We start from the raw sequence: 16,898 nt of genomic DNA on the forward strand, positions 1-16,898 counted from the left end.
CAGTCACACAGCTAGGAAGTGATGGAGCAGGCTGAGGACAGAGGTGGCCACCTGGCTCAAACGCTGCTCTCCTAACCTGTCCCACCCTGCCCGGTCTCAGAGTCCCAGCCTTCAGTGATCCTGATACAGAATCTCTGTCTCCACCTCTCCCACCCGCCCTGGGTGGAGGGAGTGTGTCCCCAGACTCCCCTCTGGAGCTCCTTCCTCCCCCGAGGGGCTCATCCAGGACCTCACAACTCAGACACCCTGGGTCTCCTTCCCACCGTGTCCTGACCTCCGATTCATAACCTTCCCTCACCCATTATCTCCAAACACGGACACCCAGCAGAGTGAGGAGACATCCCAGTGCCCAGAAGGTGGGTCCCCAGAGCCCAGGCCAGCCCAGCTGTGCTTCTGTCCCCCACAGGCAGCTGGAGGAGGACCAGCAAGCTCAGCGGGCCCGGGAGGTGGAAATTCTGCGCCAGGAACACCGGAAGGAGGTGCAGGCCCTGGTGGCAGACTTCAGCAGCGCCCAAGCCCGGCTCCAGGCCCGGCTGGCTGCCCTGGAAACCGAGTAAGTAAGGCCCGGCCCCAAGTGAGGAGGGATCAGTAGATACACCGTTTTCTGAGGTGACTGACTTATCTGTGTTCCTGGGACCCTACCGGTTTTGTAACTAGAAGACCTGGGTTCCAGGAAGCCCCTCAGTCCAGACAAACTGGGATGGTTGGTCACCTGTCATACTATGACACTGCTGTCCCTTTTCGGGCAGGCCCTGGGAATCTGTGAGGAAAGCAACTGCCTCTTGGGCGTGGTTTGCCCCTCCCAAAGGGAAGGAACCAGAAGGATCAAGGCTACCCTTTTTATTAGCATTGGCCCTCTTCTAACAGGCAGCATCTCTTTAACCTTTGGCTGTCCTCTGAGGTGGAAATTGTTATTGCTGTGGGCAGTCAGCACCACCAACAGCCCCTTGTGCCTGTATATGTGCGTTTACCTACTCGTTCAGCAAATATTTACTAAGGGCTCGCTGTTTTAGCTCTGGGTTGCCATAGGGAACAACACAAAGACTACGCTCTCACGGAACTCACAAATTCTAATGGAGATTCTGGCAAGAAACGAGGAAATAAATACTTAATTGCATATCAGGTAGTGAAAGTGTGCAGGAAGAAAAATAGGATGCATTTCCAGAAAGTGGCAAGGAAGGCTTCTTGGTGACTTGATTTATGCACAAGGAGCCAAGGGAGTAAGAGAGCCATCTGGAAAGAGGGCACCTCAACCAGAACGGCAAGTGCAAAGGCCCTGGGGCCTGCTTCATAAGACTGAGTGGCCTGAAGGCTCCTATGGCTTACATGGAACGTGTGAGAGAGTGAGTTCTAGAAACCAAGGCTGGTGGGGTGACTCGGAGGGAGGCAGAAAATCTTACAGTGAACGGGCAGCAGTTGGAAGGTAGTTGGGGAGCACCAGGAAGCCATCGCAAGGCTCTGAGCTTGAAGTGACAGGGTCTGATCTAGTTCTTGATGGGGTCCACCTGGATGCTAAGAGACTGGAGGATTGGGGTTACATCAGGGAGACCAGGTCAAAGCAGAACTAAGTGAATTTAAATGTCACCTGTATGACCCTTAGCTTGAACTCTTAATAAAAGTGTCCACTCTCTCTAACACAAAGCGAATCACCCAAAATCTGGAGTGGAAGCTTTTAACATCTCTTTCGTGCATACTTACCATGTGCCAGGCACCCATTATCTCAGTGAATCTTCACAACCACCATTTTCACACCCATTTTAAAGGTGCAACAGAGGGTCACAGGTGGAATGCCACCCCTGAGGTCACAGCTAGAAAAAAGCACAGGTGGGATTAGAGCCCAAATCACCTGACCCCAAAGTCCTAGCCTCCTGTCAGCGACAGTGTGGCAGTCCGTAGGTCATCTGCGATACTAACCCTCCCTCTCACCCACCACCCCAGGAGTTCTTTCTCCAACTGAACGCTGAAAGGGCCCTGGGTACCACCTGCCCTCCTTGCTCAGCCCTGTCTTTATCTGCCCGGGAACTAACGCCTGCCACACCCCATGCTGGCCAGCAGATGGCGCCAGAGCCGCGTCGGCATCTGCAGAGCCTTTGGGCATCGGCGGGGTGGGGCTGGTTCCTGCTGAGGCCTCTTCTCCCAAACATCCCTGGTTCTTGACCCCACTGGGTGCAGCATCTGCGTGCACACCCGAGCCATTGTTTCCTGGGCCATGCACCCTCAGGGGAACTGACAAAGGTCACACTGGGAGGTGGGGTCCTGGGCTCCACCCCAAGCTCTGCAGCCAACTCTCTGGGAAGCCTTGGACAAGCTCTCTGGGCCCCAGTTTCCCCTTTTGTGAACCGAGAGAGTGTCTGGCCAGGCTGGCCACGTTGAGTGACTGCAGTGAGGGGCTAACGCTTGTCTGCTTGAAACAGACTGAAGGAGGCCGGAGAGAAGCCAGGGAAGGGGGCGTCCAGGCCGGAGGACGTGCAGCTCATAGGCCGCCTGCAGACCCGCTTGAAGGAGAGAGAGGAGATCATCAAGCAGCTCACGGTGGGGCTGGCCGGGCACTGGCGTGGGGAGGGGACACCCGCTTGGCACCTGACATGTTACTGGTTCCTCAAGTTTTAATCCTGATAAGCATAAAAACCGCCTTAGAAAAGACCCTCGGTTATTTTTTTTCTATTGTATAAAAAATACATACTCACTAAAGAAAATTAACACAGGAACATAGAAAGCAAAAAAGCCCCTCTACTCCCAAGCCCCACAGCATCTGCCCAGTACTGATACTGGCTTGGTTTTTTTCACCAACAGAATTTAGTAAGAGTGGTTCACCATCCTAGAGTGGTTCACCTTTTGACTGAATTTTAATGGATTCAAGCAAGACGATTATTCTTTAGAGATCTTCCTTCTGTAAACATGACCACTAATTTTCCTGTTGGCAAAGCCACCCCCTGGACAACGAGCCCCACCCCCAGGTCATTCTTTGAAATCCCTTCCCCCACCCACTCCTGCCAATTCACACAGTCCACGGGCCACACGCTGATGTCTCCTTATACTTCGACCACTGCTTCAGGCTCTAACCCAGCCTCGCCACGTTCCGTGCTGTTCCATTGGACAGCTCCCAGCACCTCACAGTTAACTCTGAGGACAGGGGCCATAGAGTCACTCCCGTCAGCGTGGCCCCGTGGGAGAGAGCTCGTCAGCCACATCAGACGTCCAGGCACTTCCCGCCATCCGCCTCCACAGTCCTGACCCAAGCCTGTGCAGTGGAGAGTCCATGGGTCTCCCCTCTACTCGAGCCTCACCCCACCATACTGACCTCACAGCTACCGGAGGGGGCCTGTGAAAATATTAGTCAGGTCACAGCCAGCTCTGACCAGCACCTCCCAAGGCTTCCCAGCCTTTGCAGAGTAGAACCCACGACTCTTCAGTGGCTGGCAGGGCCCCGCCTGTGTCTCGTCTCCCAGCCCTGCCCCCTCCTCCCCAGCCACACTCTTTCTTGTCAAGGCATTGATGAGACCATCGGGAAAGCTTTCCCACTCACTGAAAATCACATGACACTAATAGGGAGTCCTCATTTGCTAAGTGTGACAAAGAGATTGTGGTTTTATGTCACTTTATTTTTTTAACTGTTCTTCAAGTACAGTTTTCTGCCTTTTCCTCCCACCCCAGCCCACCCCTGAGGTTTTATTTTTGAAGAGTGCTTATCTCTTAAAGACATATATTGATGTTTTTACAGATGAAGTTGTACAATGACTGGAATTTACTTTAAAAACAATGCAGAAGGAAAGAAAAATGTGGAGGATGGCACATACTAACAAGATTGTCCCTGCAGGTCTTCTATCTTGGCCTCAATTATTACCTTTCTACACCTTAATTATTAACTTTCTTCAGTAGACTCTTCTCAGATGCTGAGTACACGGATTTCTAACTTCCCTTGAGGCATTCCGAATAAGCTCGTCCTTTGCTTTGTTACAAAAGGGGCCGGGGACACAAAGACCCCAGGAGTCAACGTGCTTCCTTGAAGCTTCAATAGGTGGCAGCCTGACTCCCACTGGCTGCCCAGGGCCCCTCATTTTGCCCCACTCCCCACTGCCCTGACCCAGCCCCTAGAATTGCCCTCAAGCAGCAGCTAATCCAGGGCTGTGTGGTTGGGCTCATGAGGCTCAGCTGGGTTGTTTTTCCAGGAGGAGAGAAGATTTCACTCTGCAGCGTTCCCCAGCGCCATGTCCCATCGGAATCGGTCCTTCTCTTTCAACCCTCACCCGGGGTATTTGACCCCTTCCATGAAGGTACATTGGTTTTTCCAGTTCCAGTGCATTGCACAATTCTACTGGTTTTATTTTTCCTAAAATAACTGCAGCCTATTTATCAATGGCTGGGATACATTCAAAAGGAAACTCATGGAAAATAAGACCCACAGAAAATAGTCCAAATGGCTAAACAGTGTTTTTATATGGCTAGGAAGATGATGTGTGTTTTTAAAACACAAAATAGATTAGAGGGAAAAGTGCTTTAAAAAAAAGATGGAATTGTATCAATAAAAGTATCACCTCCTCCCTCACGTAGATCTAGGTGGTGGGCGTGGTTTGCTGTTACCGCCGTGCCCTTTGGGGTGACTCTAAGAGGCCTTTCCTTGAATACAAGCAGAAAAAGAAGATGGAGGAAGTGCCCAGCCGAGTGGTCAGCGTGCCAAACCTCGCCTCCTACGCAAAGAACTTTCTGAGTGGGGATCTGAGCTCGAGGATCCATGCCCCGCCAATCAGCAAGTCACCCAGCTTGGACCCAGGCCCCAGCGGGGGCCGGCCTTACAAACCCACCCAGTCTCCTGATGGGAAAACTGCCACAAGGTAGGGAGCAGAGGCTGCGAATCCACTTTCCCAAAACGGGGGCGGGGGGAGTGGGATTCCGTTCTGGCACCGTTCCACGGCCAGCTTTGGGGCCAATATAAAGAGTTGCACATCAGGCCCCGCCTTGGAAAAATTACAGCCCAGCCAAGTGGGAAGATTGTGGAAAAGCAGAGAAATACGCCATGCTTTAGAAGAGGGACTATTTCTGGTACCAAATTCCAGAAAGCCTTGTTTTTTTTCATGGTTGATTAAACAGGGGACATTGAATCACTTAGCTGGCAGCTTCACTGTGGGTTACATAGAAGATGGACTCTCATCATCTGGCCTTGGGGTCTGGATTCAAGTTCTGGTTCTCCTCACTTGGAGCTGTGTGGCCTTGGGCAGGTTACTTGACCTCTCTGGGTCTCCATTCCCTTGCCTCTAAAGCGAAGCTAATACAGCACCTACTCCATCAGGCTGATGTGACAGGTTAAAGGAATTAACCCCTAGGATGTGCTGCTCAAGACGGGACCTGGCATAGAAGCAGTTAGTATATTTCCTCTATTACCATTAAGGGTATTTTTCAAGATTTATTGCATCCTTTTGGCATTTTGAGGCCTCTTACTGGGGGGAGGGGTGTTGTTTGGTCACGCATGGTGATCTCAGATGCCGCCTTCTTATTCCTCCAGAAAGCCTTGCAGCAGGCTTCTCTCCCTCAACAGTGCTTTTCCCTTGTACTATTCCTCCTCTTATCCAGTCTGCATTTAGAGGTAAAAGTTTACGTTTTGGGCTGTGAATTTGCATTTTGGAGAGGGCCGCTGCTAAAATATTCCTTTTCCTGAGGCCCTGCCTCCCCGTGGCTCTTTGGGCAAATGGGGCGGCACAGGCACAGATCTTAACGAGCGTTGAGTTGCAGGGACCCCCTGGCAGTCAGTCACTGGAGGAGCCCAGCCCTTGGCTTCGCAGCTGAGGCGTCAGAGGCCGGGGCACCCAGCACACCCCTGAGTTAACTGCTGGAGCCGGCTCAGGGGTTCCTCTGTGCATACGTTCCTGTTTACGGCTGCGTTCCCGTTGTTTTACACGAAGCTCTAAGACTGCAGATAAGAGACCATTCAGCCAGGTGCACACCATACTTTCTTGCTTACTGTTCCCCTTTTTCCATTTATTTCGCTAATTTTATAGCCTTATTGTGATGCTAGAACACATTAATAACTTTTTAAATTGTAATGCATTGATCAACCATTTCTTTTACCTTTTTTGTGGATCTTGTTTATGCATGCCTGAAATAAATTTTGCAAATACACCTCATTGTCTTAAGTGAAACAATAGAGAGACTTCCATTTTCAAAACAGCAATTAGACATCTCCTCCCCACCCGTCTTTCACCCCCGGTTTCCAGATCCTGATGTCGGCCGGTCATTCTCCAGTATGTTTGGAAGAGTAAAGAAGCAATTTTTCCCTGAAAAGAGGGTGGGGCATGAAATGGTTTATTAAGTAATTTTCAAAACCACGTGAACCTTTGTGTTTGTGTTCCTAGGACACAGGACGACGAAACGGCCCCACCCAAAGAAGTCCCACAGAAACAGGGCTCTGCCCACCAGGAGTGGTTCACCAAGTATTTTTCTTTCTAAATTGATCCTTGGGACCCATCACAAAGGGGACGTTTGAAAAACATTTAAAACGTCTGATTGAGGGAATGAACTAAAGAAACCAATCAACCAAATACCTTGCTCTGTAACACGGTTTGCATACAATGGCTAAAGCAGATTTTGGCCTTGACATTTCACATTGTGTCTTTGTGATGCCAGTTCATTAAAAGATTTTTAACCTTAGGATAAAACGAACTAGCATTGTCCAAAAGCATCGTAAGGAGGTGTTATTAACGTCACTAACGGCCTACCCACTGAGTGCCGGTGTCGCTCAGATCACCCTCCACGCAATGCTGGCCGTGGTCTACTTTGAAAGTGACTTCATTTTCCCTGAGGCTGCAAGTCAGATGGACTGAAAACTGTTATGTAAGTGATACAATTCAAAATGCACATCCAACCTCAGTAAGATGAATAAAACAAAGTTCCAAATAGCCAGGAAAGCCAACTCAAAAACAAAACAAACAAATCAAGACCTCGACGTACTTGGATTAAGTACTTTGACTTCCCAATCCAGGACACGGAGTCGATAACCGAGGGGATAACACCTACCTCAACATGGCGCTTCCTGAGGATTAAGCAACAGGACGTGGGCAAGGATCCCGACCAGGCCCTGGGATTCAGCACGGCCAGGGTTTTCCGTGAATAACCAGCCCCACCCCGTCCACACCTCAGTTTCAGGGACCGCAACATCAGCTGAGCCATCTGTGAAGGTTTCGAGATCATCTGTTCTTCCCAAAGATCTACTGAACCTCTGGGACGCAGCAGTGGTCCTGCACGGGGCTGACCTCACCGACACGCCACGCAAACTGACCCTCTGAGAGAGTAGTGTGATTGGGCGCGGCTCCATACATCTCTGAATGGGCAAACGATGCTCTCGGTCCTTTGGTGCTGGCCCGGCCAGGTGGCCCACACACCGCCGTGTATTCTATGCATTGTCAGGTCTTTGCTCTTTGAATAAAACTTTAAACACCTGGGCAATAAAAATGGTTGTGACTTGTGTTGATTTTCCAAAGAAGGGTGAAATTAGATGACAACTGGCCTTGGAAATAGTAAGTTCACAGTGACCTCACTCAAATTTTTTAAAGTGCAAATATTTGTTACCGCACATGTAATATGCTGTTGTTTTCCAGTACCAAGTATTTTTTAGTTGTCCGTCTCCTGCTTAGAGCGAGCCTTGTAGGATTGTGCCCATATTTTGTGTTTTAAAGACTGCAGACAGGCATTTCTGTTGTGCTTTTGTCTGGGGAGACATTTGCCCACGACCAGGCACTCCTCACGCCTAGCAAAGCAGGCCTCGCTGCGTTCTGCTGTCCTGCAGCTCACAGTAACAGCTGCTGATGGAGAATGGGATCGACACTCTGTGTCTGTTTGGACTCCTTTTCTGTTGCAGGTGAGTGAAAGATCTTGTAAATGTCTAGATTCTACCCAATCATTACGTATTTATTAACTAAGTCTTCGTATGCATCTATCACTTTTTCTGTAGGATGTATTATTACTTGAGCATTGGAGTAGAGCATGAAAGGACACACGCTTGAGCTTTTTGTTCGGTAAGACCAAATTTCCCATCCAGAGGGTTTCTAGTGATTTACACCTTGAGCAGTGAAGGACATCCTCTCTGTACCCTAGATATGATTAAGAAATCCAGTTTGATATAAACACTCTCCTTGGTTTACTTTGCATAACTTACTCCATGTCTCCCAGAGCAGAGTGGTCTAGGGATGGTGGTGACGCTGTGGTGGGAACAGCAGTGATGAAGGGAGATGAACGGTCACTACATGCCGTGCACCTGCGCCCTCGTTAACTGGTGTGGCACTGATGCAAATTCCAACAGAGCAGGTGTGGCTGCAGCTGCTTGGTCTACACTCCAGCTCCAGGATCCACCTGGGTTCTGCAGATTAGATGGAGCTGGGATGGGAATGGCCTCCCCTCAACCTTTGGATTTCCAAGGGCAATACTAATTGATCCCCTCCGTCACCACCAGGATGCAGTATTATTTTGATCAACGTCCTCCGAGGAGCTCCTCAGTGGTCTGCTCTCCCCCTGCAGGAGATCAAGGTGAAGTGTCCACTCGATACGGCACGGTGAAATGGCTGGCAACTGTCACCAGCACAGTGGTGGTCAAACAGGAGGGATGGCAGCCCACAGTGGAAAGGAGACGAGGGGAGAGGGTGGGGGCTGCGGATGAGGGGCAGTGCTCAAGCATGGAGGGCACCGTACAAACCGGGAGGTCAAGACCTCCTGTGCACAGCGCGCGGCGCTCCAGTAGATGGATGGCGCAGGGGCTGAGGGGTTAAGACCCAGAGACGGCAACGGGCTGGGACCAGGCAGTTGTGGAAATGCTGGTCTTATCTCACAGGGTGGTACCTACCTCAGCAGGTGGAACAGGAAAGGAAGAAAGATGCCCTGCAGTGTGGGTAGCTGTTCCGTAATGGGACTGAGAGATGAAGGAAATCCCAGATGTTTTCTTGTGATTTTACCACTGAAGGAAGGTTTTCTACAATCTCCAACCAGCAAGATGTCATTAAATGTTAAGAGATATTTACAGACAAACAAGATTAAAAATATTTATTTTCCAGATTTTTTTATTTAATAAACAATGGCAATAACTGATACCTACATTTCACTAAGCACCAAGTGAAAACACCAGGAACCTAATTATTGAAAGATGCCTAAAACTCAACCAGTTTATTTAGGTTTTTAATGCTGCCACTCAAGCTTGTAATTAGTGTGAGATGACCAGGTTAACAACCTTGAAGTCATAATGTGAGAAAAAACAATTCTTAAAAGCTTAAGAATTGAGGGAGTTTCAGGCCCTCAACCTGTGCCACACACACGCACGCACGCACGCACGCGCGTAACACCGCATAGAAAACATCAACAACAATCCCAATGTACTCAGGGGAAAATAATGTCTAAATTCCACGAAGGGCACAGAGATGGATGCTAATGACTAACCCTGGAGGGAGCACCCAGTGAGGCTGGTAGGAGGCGGGGATCCTGCATCCTGGGTGCCGCAGAGAGCACCTGGGAGCATCGGGGACCAGAAGCAGCCAGGCCAGACCGCACCGTGAGTGGGAGACGATGTGTGTGCGGAGGGGCCTCCAAGGCTGGAGAAAACAAAATGAGCCAAAAATCCAAGCCCCAGAGGTATTGCTCGTTCAAAAGACAGGGGAGTGTAAAGGCCTGTAATTCAGGCCTGTAAAGCCAGTTCAGGGAGAGCCAGACACAGTAACAGGTCAGTGAAGAATCGTGTTGCCCTGTGTGACCAGCAAGAAGCTAGAACACCTTCCCAAACATGCTCTTTGTGGACAGCAAGCCACTCAGGGCACCTTGCAAGCCACTGCCTACTCAGGCTCTGGCCTTTGGAATCAATGCCATCCATTAGCAAGAACCTTCCTTAATGGGAAATTTCTGCTCCTAAAAAGTAAAATACAAACGACACCAGCTAACAAAACTCAAATGGAAAGAGACTATCACAGTGAACTCTAACCCTCACACTTCCCCTCTGCCCAAGTCACATTACCGAGGGCAGGGTGGGTCTGTGAGGTAAACGGGTTCATCACTGCAGAACAGAAAAATAATCAGCACACCATAGCTCCGACAACCCCCCCCCAAAGTAAGTAAGACACAAAATATAAACTTACCCCAAAGAGAAGTCAACATGGACTCAAAGACCCCATGGCAGCGTTGCTACCTTAGCCTAGGCCACCACAATCCCCTCCCTTGTTTACAAAACACCCCCGTTCCAAGAGCTCTGGGAGCATCACAAACATCGCTGCATTAGATTCCTCTTCTTGAGGTAGTTCAAAGCCTTAAGACACGCACAGCAAACTTACATAGTTTTACAAACTAGCACAAGGGGAGAGAGTGGTAATCAGCACAAAAGACTAACAACCCCAATCCTCACTCTGATTCACATTATGTCATACATGCTGTTTTCCCATCACAGGATACAAATTCATCTAAAACTGGTAACACAGAGATTAAAGGTTAAACACAAAAATTAAAAGATTTAAAACAAAAAGGAATGTTGGTAGCATCATACTAACTTTTGCTAAAAACAAAAACATTTGCTTGGTTTACAAAAGCTACAGGCATTTTACAGAGTAGTAAAAAAATAAGAGCTTATACAAATCGGGGGAAAATTTACTGACAGCATGCAACCAAAGTCATCTTGCCTTTGGCAGCGTTCCTCCAAAATGCCACGCCACCCAGACGTGGCCTGCACGAAGAACCGTGTCTGCGCGGACTCCCACACCAGCTCACTCTGCAGCCGGCTCTGCCTCAGGTTTGCTTCATGGGCGCAGGGATATTGGCGGACGCCTGCTCCAGGTAGGCCAAGGAGCCCTGAGGGGTGTCAGCCGGCTTCTTGTGCTGCCCGTCGATGTCCTCCAGCACCTGCTGCCAATGCCGCAGCTTCGTCAGGTGCTTCTGGACCAGAGCATCTTTCCGCTGTAATTCGTTCCTCAGCTCCGAGACATCCTGCAAATGAAGGAGGTCAAGTCAGACCAATTCATGGAAAGTGAATACAGTTCCTGAACAACTAAGAACACAAAGAAGTAAATTCAAAACAAGAAAATCTACTACGCCATTCTAAGCCCATTATTCTGCTTGGCTCCACTATTTGAATCACCCAATGCAGCTCCTCCAATGGCAGACGTCTGCCCAACACTGAGAGCTTTCATTTTGAGTTCACTTTCTTTTAGTAAGTGCTCAAGTGCCGACATTCCAAAGGACCCAAGAGCAGCCAAAAGAAACCCGTCTCCCTCCTGCCCTGCCCTAGGCACTCCACACCTCGTCCAAGACGACTGCCGAGGACCCAAACTGCAGGGAATCTGAAACACACGCGCCAACTATTACAAGAACCCACTGTCCTAATGGTTCAGACCATGAAGTGTTAAGACCTCATTTTCAAGAGCTTTTTCAATAACACCGGCCCTGAACACACCCGTCACTACTCCAGCATTCACACCAGGCCATGACCTGACAGGATGAGCCGTATGAATACCACCTTCCCGCCACCCGTTCACCTTCTCCAGGGCTGGTGTCCTGAACAAGAAGAACCTTTTACACTGGTCAGCTTGTGGGGATAGTTACTGCAAAAACTGCCCCCAGTCCTCTGGATTTACTGTCTCTCGGTGGCGGCACCACTGGTCTTTGGGCGGATGGCCCTTCCCTCTTCCACACGCAGGCACAGGCCTGGCCCCACGTGCTCAGTGCCCCTGAAGCCTTGCAGTCTTCCTGGCAACCCCACGCACTTCCAAACGAGTGAGAGAAATGAAATCCTGAGCCCCAAGGAGCCTGGGACAGACCATGAACTCCTGACTCCTTGACCAAAGTCTGACGAAGCCCTTCCTGTGTACACAGCACTGGGTAAGGCACCTGGGAGACGCAGGTCCTAGTTCCTGCCAGAATGAGCGTGTCATCTGCACTAGTGGCTTTTCAACGCTTTTCAAACAGCGGGCCCTTTCCTTTCACGGAAAAACCTTCCGTGAAGGCCAGTACGTGAAAGTGCCGTTTGGAGCCCGGCTCGGCACCAACCGCCTGTCCGCTGCTTGCCCGTCGTCGTGGACGCTGACAACTAGCAGCGCTCTTTCCCAGCCCACACGCCCGACTGCAACAGGAGGAGGGCTTCCACTGAAGACCACTTAAAGCACGGACGGGCCCGGCCAACGCGGGCTCTTCTGAAAGCGGAGGAGAAAGGGGGGTCATACCTCTTTGATGACCTGCTCTGGTTTCTGGACCGATAACTGCAGCCTTTTTTGTAGGAAAAAACACTCTGTCTGTCTTGCGATATCCAGGAATTTCTGGATACACTGATCGACACCTTTTAAAAAAAAGCAAAACATTTAATCAAGAAAAACACTAGACACAAACAGCTCCCTCATACGTGAACAGTCAGACTATCACAACCCCACTTTCCCACAGATGTGATCTGGGCTTTGGTCCCGGCCACTGCAGTAATGTTGGCCCCAGCCCTCCACGTGTTCACCAGCATTAAATAGCAGATAATCTGTACTTGTATCAGGTGAAAACGAGACCTCGCTACAACACCAAGTTCTTCCAAAAAAAGACAATCAAATTCCAGCAAGTAGCAAGATCCCAGGTAAAATGTAACACTGAAAACAAAGTACAACGAAATCAAAAGCGCTGGTCACCTCCGGGGATAGAACTTGGGCAAGGAGGGGGAAGCCTAAGAGACTGTTACACCTATTCAAGAAACAACCAAAACCTGTTTTAAAAAGCAGTACACCCTATTGGTCTTCTCCTTGTCCTAACACCGCTATGAAAGGTTCATCAGAAGTGGTTCATCGTGAATGACGTAAGATGTCACTTAGCCAACCGAAGAGAACCAGCAGCATGGAGACCCGATCTGCAGGAATTTTACCCCCCAGGACAGCTCCCTAAGAATACAAGCAGGACTGAAATGTATCAGGTGCAAAGTGAGTAAGCAGGAATCTTGCTCAGGGCAAGAACACTGTCTAAAAAGAGGGAATTCTTACCAGTTCGAATTTCTTCCTGATCCGTGCCATTCACATAGTCCTGACTCACCAGAGAAGCAAAGCAAGCCTGTTTCATCAAAACAGATCACAAAAGAAAAAAAAATGTGGTACTGCCAGCACCCCCACCTTGTGCCACCCAGTCAGGTCTCAGGTCAGTCACCACCCACTCAGAGAGACCGTCGCTCTCTGCTCCTTTGAGATGGCACCCCTCATGCTTGTGCTCTATGCCCACGCCGAGCTTTGTGGTTTTGCACACATAACTGACACCATTCCACTCTTTCAGGCCATCATCAGCTGCCCCTACTAGCAGGTGGGAAGTTTGCCTGTTCATCTGCGCCCAGTGCAGAAATACTGCTTGGCACAGACTGGCTGCTCAATAAACACACACTGGTGACTGGCCAGATGGCCCAAGAGAAGGTAGTAGGTGTCACGTGGATAAACAAGTCCCAGAGAGGGAGCCCTCTCTAAAGGGACGGTGATCCAGGTGTCTATGTGACTCAGTCGGGGGGGTTCTACAAAGAAGGCCTAACATAACAAAGGGCAGTGGGGCCAGAAAGAGGACGGGATGGGAGCTGGGGGAGCAGGTCAGAGAGGAAGCCTCACACCTCGGGAAAGCAGAGCCGGCAGTGGGCAAACGGCACTTGGCATGAGGCAAGTAGACCCGGGCCCCGGTCGGACCATTGCCTAGATGTGAGGGCCCTCCTGCCTACAGTTACCACCATTTCATTTATCCTGAAACCCACAGGATTCCCTAGGCCAATCCCCACAACTGCTTCACACACCAGGAAACACGGGCTTCCCATTCTGTGTAACACTCTGTAAAGTGGCTCCTGTTGGACGTGGGGTATGAGGCCCTGCTCCGTGAATCCTGTGGCTGCTGGACAGCACCCCACCCAGGAGGCCCACCAGCCACACTCTGGCCAACACGGCTGGGCTGTTCCCCCAGAGCTAGCTGGCCAGCAGCCAGGGTGGGAGGAGACCTGGTATCGGGAATTTTAGTATCCTCATCTCCCCCTTAAAAGAAATCAAAGACATACACCTTTGTAGAGAGTTAGGTGGGTGCCCGGAGAGGAAAATGTGTGGTGGTCCACAGAAGGAACAAGATTTGTAGAAGTACGCTGAGACAGAGTCTCCGCCTGGAAAGTCGGGAGGCCCAAATGGTGGGCTTGTCTCCACACACTGAGGGTTTGGCAAGCTACCCCCCCTCTCTGAGCCTCTGTTCCTCCACCTGTAAAAGGACGGAATGCTCTTCAAGGCTCCCTCCCACAAGAGTGTGTGATCACAATAACCTCATTCCATCAAAGAGCATTTACAAAGCAACTAGAATGAGCAAGTCAGAGACCTCGTGGGCGGCACCAAAAGAGAAATAAACAGTGGGCGGGCAGGTGCCACCAGAGGTTGTGGGAGGTCTGCACATAATGAAGAAAGGGAACAGGGCATGAACACGTGGGGCCTGTGAACTGATTCTTGACAGACGACTAGGGGATGCTCACCCAGCGCCACAGGAGGTCCGAGCAGCACCTCCCACCCCCACACAGCCACTAAGTCCCAATGCCTGTTTGGGATTCATTTCTCTGGCAGCCTTCTCTGACAGCTATACCCTCATGGAGTCCCAGGCTTTTTCAATCACAGCAGTGATCCCACAGCCCGGCAACTGCCTGCCATTTTTTATCTGCTCCCCCACATTGTGCTGTCCCCAGCTCCTCAGAAACTAGGGCTGTTTTGTGTCTTTAGCACCCAGGGCAGGGCCTGACACACAACAGGCTCCTTTATAGTTTAACATGCATAATAAGCATTTGCTACATGCTAGGTTGTGTTAGTACTACTGATAAACTGGGAGAAGGGGGGGTTCATGGGGACAGCATGGCCTCTGACTTCACAGGGCCTGGTGGGTGTAAGTGCCCTGAAGGGCACGAGGGAAGGGCCACTGAGGAAGTAAGTTGGGAGATTGAGCTTGGAAGCCCACAGGGAAATCATATGACCCATGCGGAAAAAGGTTTGTGTGGCCAGAGTAAGGCCAAGGGGTTTTTAAGCACTGGAGTGCTGGGGGTCAGCTTTGGCCACGGCTTCTACAGGGCCAGTCTTTCCACAAGCACCTTAATAAGTGACAGCCGCCTCACCTCAATACTAGACACTGCTCTAAAGCCCACCTGTACCTCTCCTTTATGTCTTATTTCTTTTAAATCTGTTATCTCCAAACTTTCAAATGTACACTCCATCCACAAAGGATTTCTGACAATGCATCCCCAATAATACATTCATTTACAAACTTACCCATGCACTACTGTGTTATCATATGGGTACAGTACAGAACTCACGTGACTAGGATTTTAAAAGTTGAAAAGGTTACTCCAATTAGAGGTTATTTTATTTCCATACACTAACGGCTCATCTTCCCCTTTAGACAGACCACGGGAAGCAACCAATGCCCTTATTTTTACCTCTCCTTTGTCTACTATCATTCCCCATCTTCCTAGCTACAGGTTACACTCCTTGGGGCAAGCTCTTTATTTTGGGTCCGCTCTGACTCCCTTCCGCCACGAGTCCCGGCTTTCCTCTTCCCTCGGCCCTTAGTATCAAGGTCCGCACAACTTTTAAGTCCATTTCAGCTCCAAGTCCCATGACTTCAGGACCCAGTAAGAGGTGAACCCAGCGGAAAGGTGCGCTCTGGAGGGGAGGGCGGACTCAACGCGCTGAGATGCGGCAAAAGGTGGTCAAGGACGGGAAAAGAACGGCCTGGGACCTGCTCAGCTGGCTGGGAACCTGGAACGGTGGAAACCTGGAACGGTCCAAGAGTTGAGGGTGTGCAAACTGCAAGCCCACGTGCCACCAGAAACGTCAAGTTGACGCGCCTCCGCCGCCAGACCGGAGTAAACTGGGGTCCACCACTCACTGTGGAGACTAAAGCAAGGCATTCCCTCATCCTCTGAGCCAGTCTCCCCATTTGTAAGCCGGCTGCGGGATCACTGAAAGAGAAAGGCTGCGCGTGCGCAGCTTACAATTCAGGAAAGAAGGGAGGCAGGAAAAGACGCCCCCTCTCTTTTCACCTCGAAAGACGACTCCAACTCATCCACCAAGGTGCTCGGAGAAGATCTTGGAGCCCCTGGCGCGGCCTGAAGAAGCGAAGCCTGGCCTGGCAATCCCGGCGGCTGTGGTGGGGGTCCAGGTGGCTGGCCGGAGAACATACCACCCAGCGGAGCCGCCATTTCTGAAACGGCGAGTAAAAGTTCATTGCGCCTGCGCAGCAGCTAGCGCACCGCCCCGTCACGTGACGTCATTGATCACGTGACGACCCCGAGAGTCCGGAGTTTGTCTGTTGGGCGCCCGTAAAGTCGAAGGTTGGGNGTGCTCGGAGAAGATCTCGGAGCCCCTGGCGCGGCCTGAAGAAGCGAAGCCTGGCCTGGCAATCCCGGCGGCTGTGGTGGGGGTCCAGGTGGCTGGCCGGAGAACATACCACCCAGCGGAGCCGCCATTTCTGAAACGGCGAGTAAAAGTTCATTGCGCCTGCGCAGCAGCTAGCGCACCGCCCCGTCACGTGACGTCCTTGATCACGTGACGACCCCGAGAGTCCGGAGTTTGTCTGTTGGGCGCCCGCAAAGTCGAAGGTTGGGTATTTACGTCTCCTCCTCCTCCTGGGCGCACAGGGTTCCTGGCTTTTCCTTTTATTCTTAAGACTTGAGCGCGTTGAGCGGATTTAACACAGTTGTGTGGGAGAAAATCAGTAAATGCGTTTGGACCGAGCCCTTCCTGGGGAGGCAGGATACTGTTGCGCGGGGCCTGATTGTACCCTTAAGGCTGAGAATGACTTTGGCTGAGCCTTTCTCCCGGTGCGGTGTAGCCGCTGCACCAGAGTGGAGGCCTCGTTCCTTCCACCAACGTTAACTGACCGCGCAGGGATTACTAATCCAGTCACTGTGTGTAATTCCCTCCGGGGAG

At 50.7% G+C, this 16,898-nt stretch overlaps 2 protein-coding genes across 2 annotated transcripts in view; one reads left to right on the forward strand and one right to left on the reverse strand.

Annotated features, from left to right (window-relative positions):
* FAM184B (family with sequence similarity 184 member B) overlaps positions 1-7,434 on the forward strand; it is a 77,546-nt gene extending 70,112 nt beyond the window's left edge. The window contains exons 14-18 of the mRNA XM_037045368.1: positions 407-553; positions 2,415-2,532; positions 4,170-4,274; positions 4,633-4,832; positions 6,348-7,434. Coding sequence (XP_036901263.1) covers positions 407-553; positions 2,415-2,532; positions 4,170-4,274; positions 4,633-4,832; positions 6,348-6,441 — 664 coding nt within the window. The 3' untranslated portion in view covers positions 6,442-7,434. The remainder of the gene's footprint in view (positions 1-406; positions 554-2,414; positions 2,533-4,169; positions 4,275-4,632; positions 4,833-6,347) is intronic.
* Positions 7,435-9,146: 1,712 nt separating this feature from the next.
* On the reverse strand, positions 9,147-16,204 carry MED28 (mediator complex subunit 28). The gene is made up of 4 exons (XM_037045378.1): positions 16,010-16,204; positions 12,963-13,029; positions 12,174-12,286; positions 9,147-10,941 (listed from the first exon to the last, which is right to left on the reverse strand). The coding sequence occupies exons 1-4, from the start codon at positions 16,166-16,168 to the stop codon at positions 10,744-10,746; spliced, it is 537 nt and encodes a 178-aa protein (XP_036901273.1). The 5' UTR covers positions 16,169-16,204; the 3' UTR covers positions 9,147-10,743.
* Positions 16,205-16,898: the final 694 nt, after the last annotated feature.

This window comes from Sturnira hondurensis, unplaced genomic scaffold, assembly GCF_014824575.4.
Source record: "Sturnira hondurensis isolate 20B ecotype Veracruz unplaced genomic scaffold, ASM1482457v3 Scaffold0000780, whole genome shotgun sequence".
Lineage (NCBI taxonomy): Eukaryota > Metazoa > Chordata > Mammalia > Chiroptera > Phyllostomidae > Sturnira > Sturnira hondurensis.

Bases quoted from the DNA above. Each gene is read 5' to 3' on its own strand.
- MED28 (XM_037045378.1), bottom strand. From the start codon at position 16,168: ATGGCGGCTCCGCTGGGTGGTATGTTCTCCGGCCAGCCACCTGGACCC. The intron at 12,287-12,962 runs GTAAGAATTCCC...TTTTTTTAAAAG, and splicing joins TCAGGAAGAAATTCGAACTG to GTGTCGATCAGTGTATCCAG. The intron at 10,942-12,173 runs GTATGACCCCCC...CTTCATTTGCAG, and splicing joins CAGAGCAGGTCATCAAAGAG to GATGTCTCGGAGCTGAGGAA.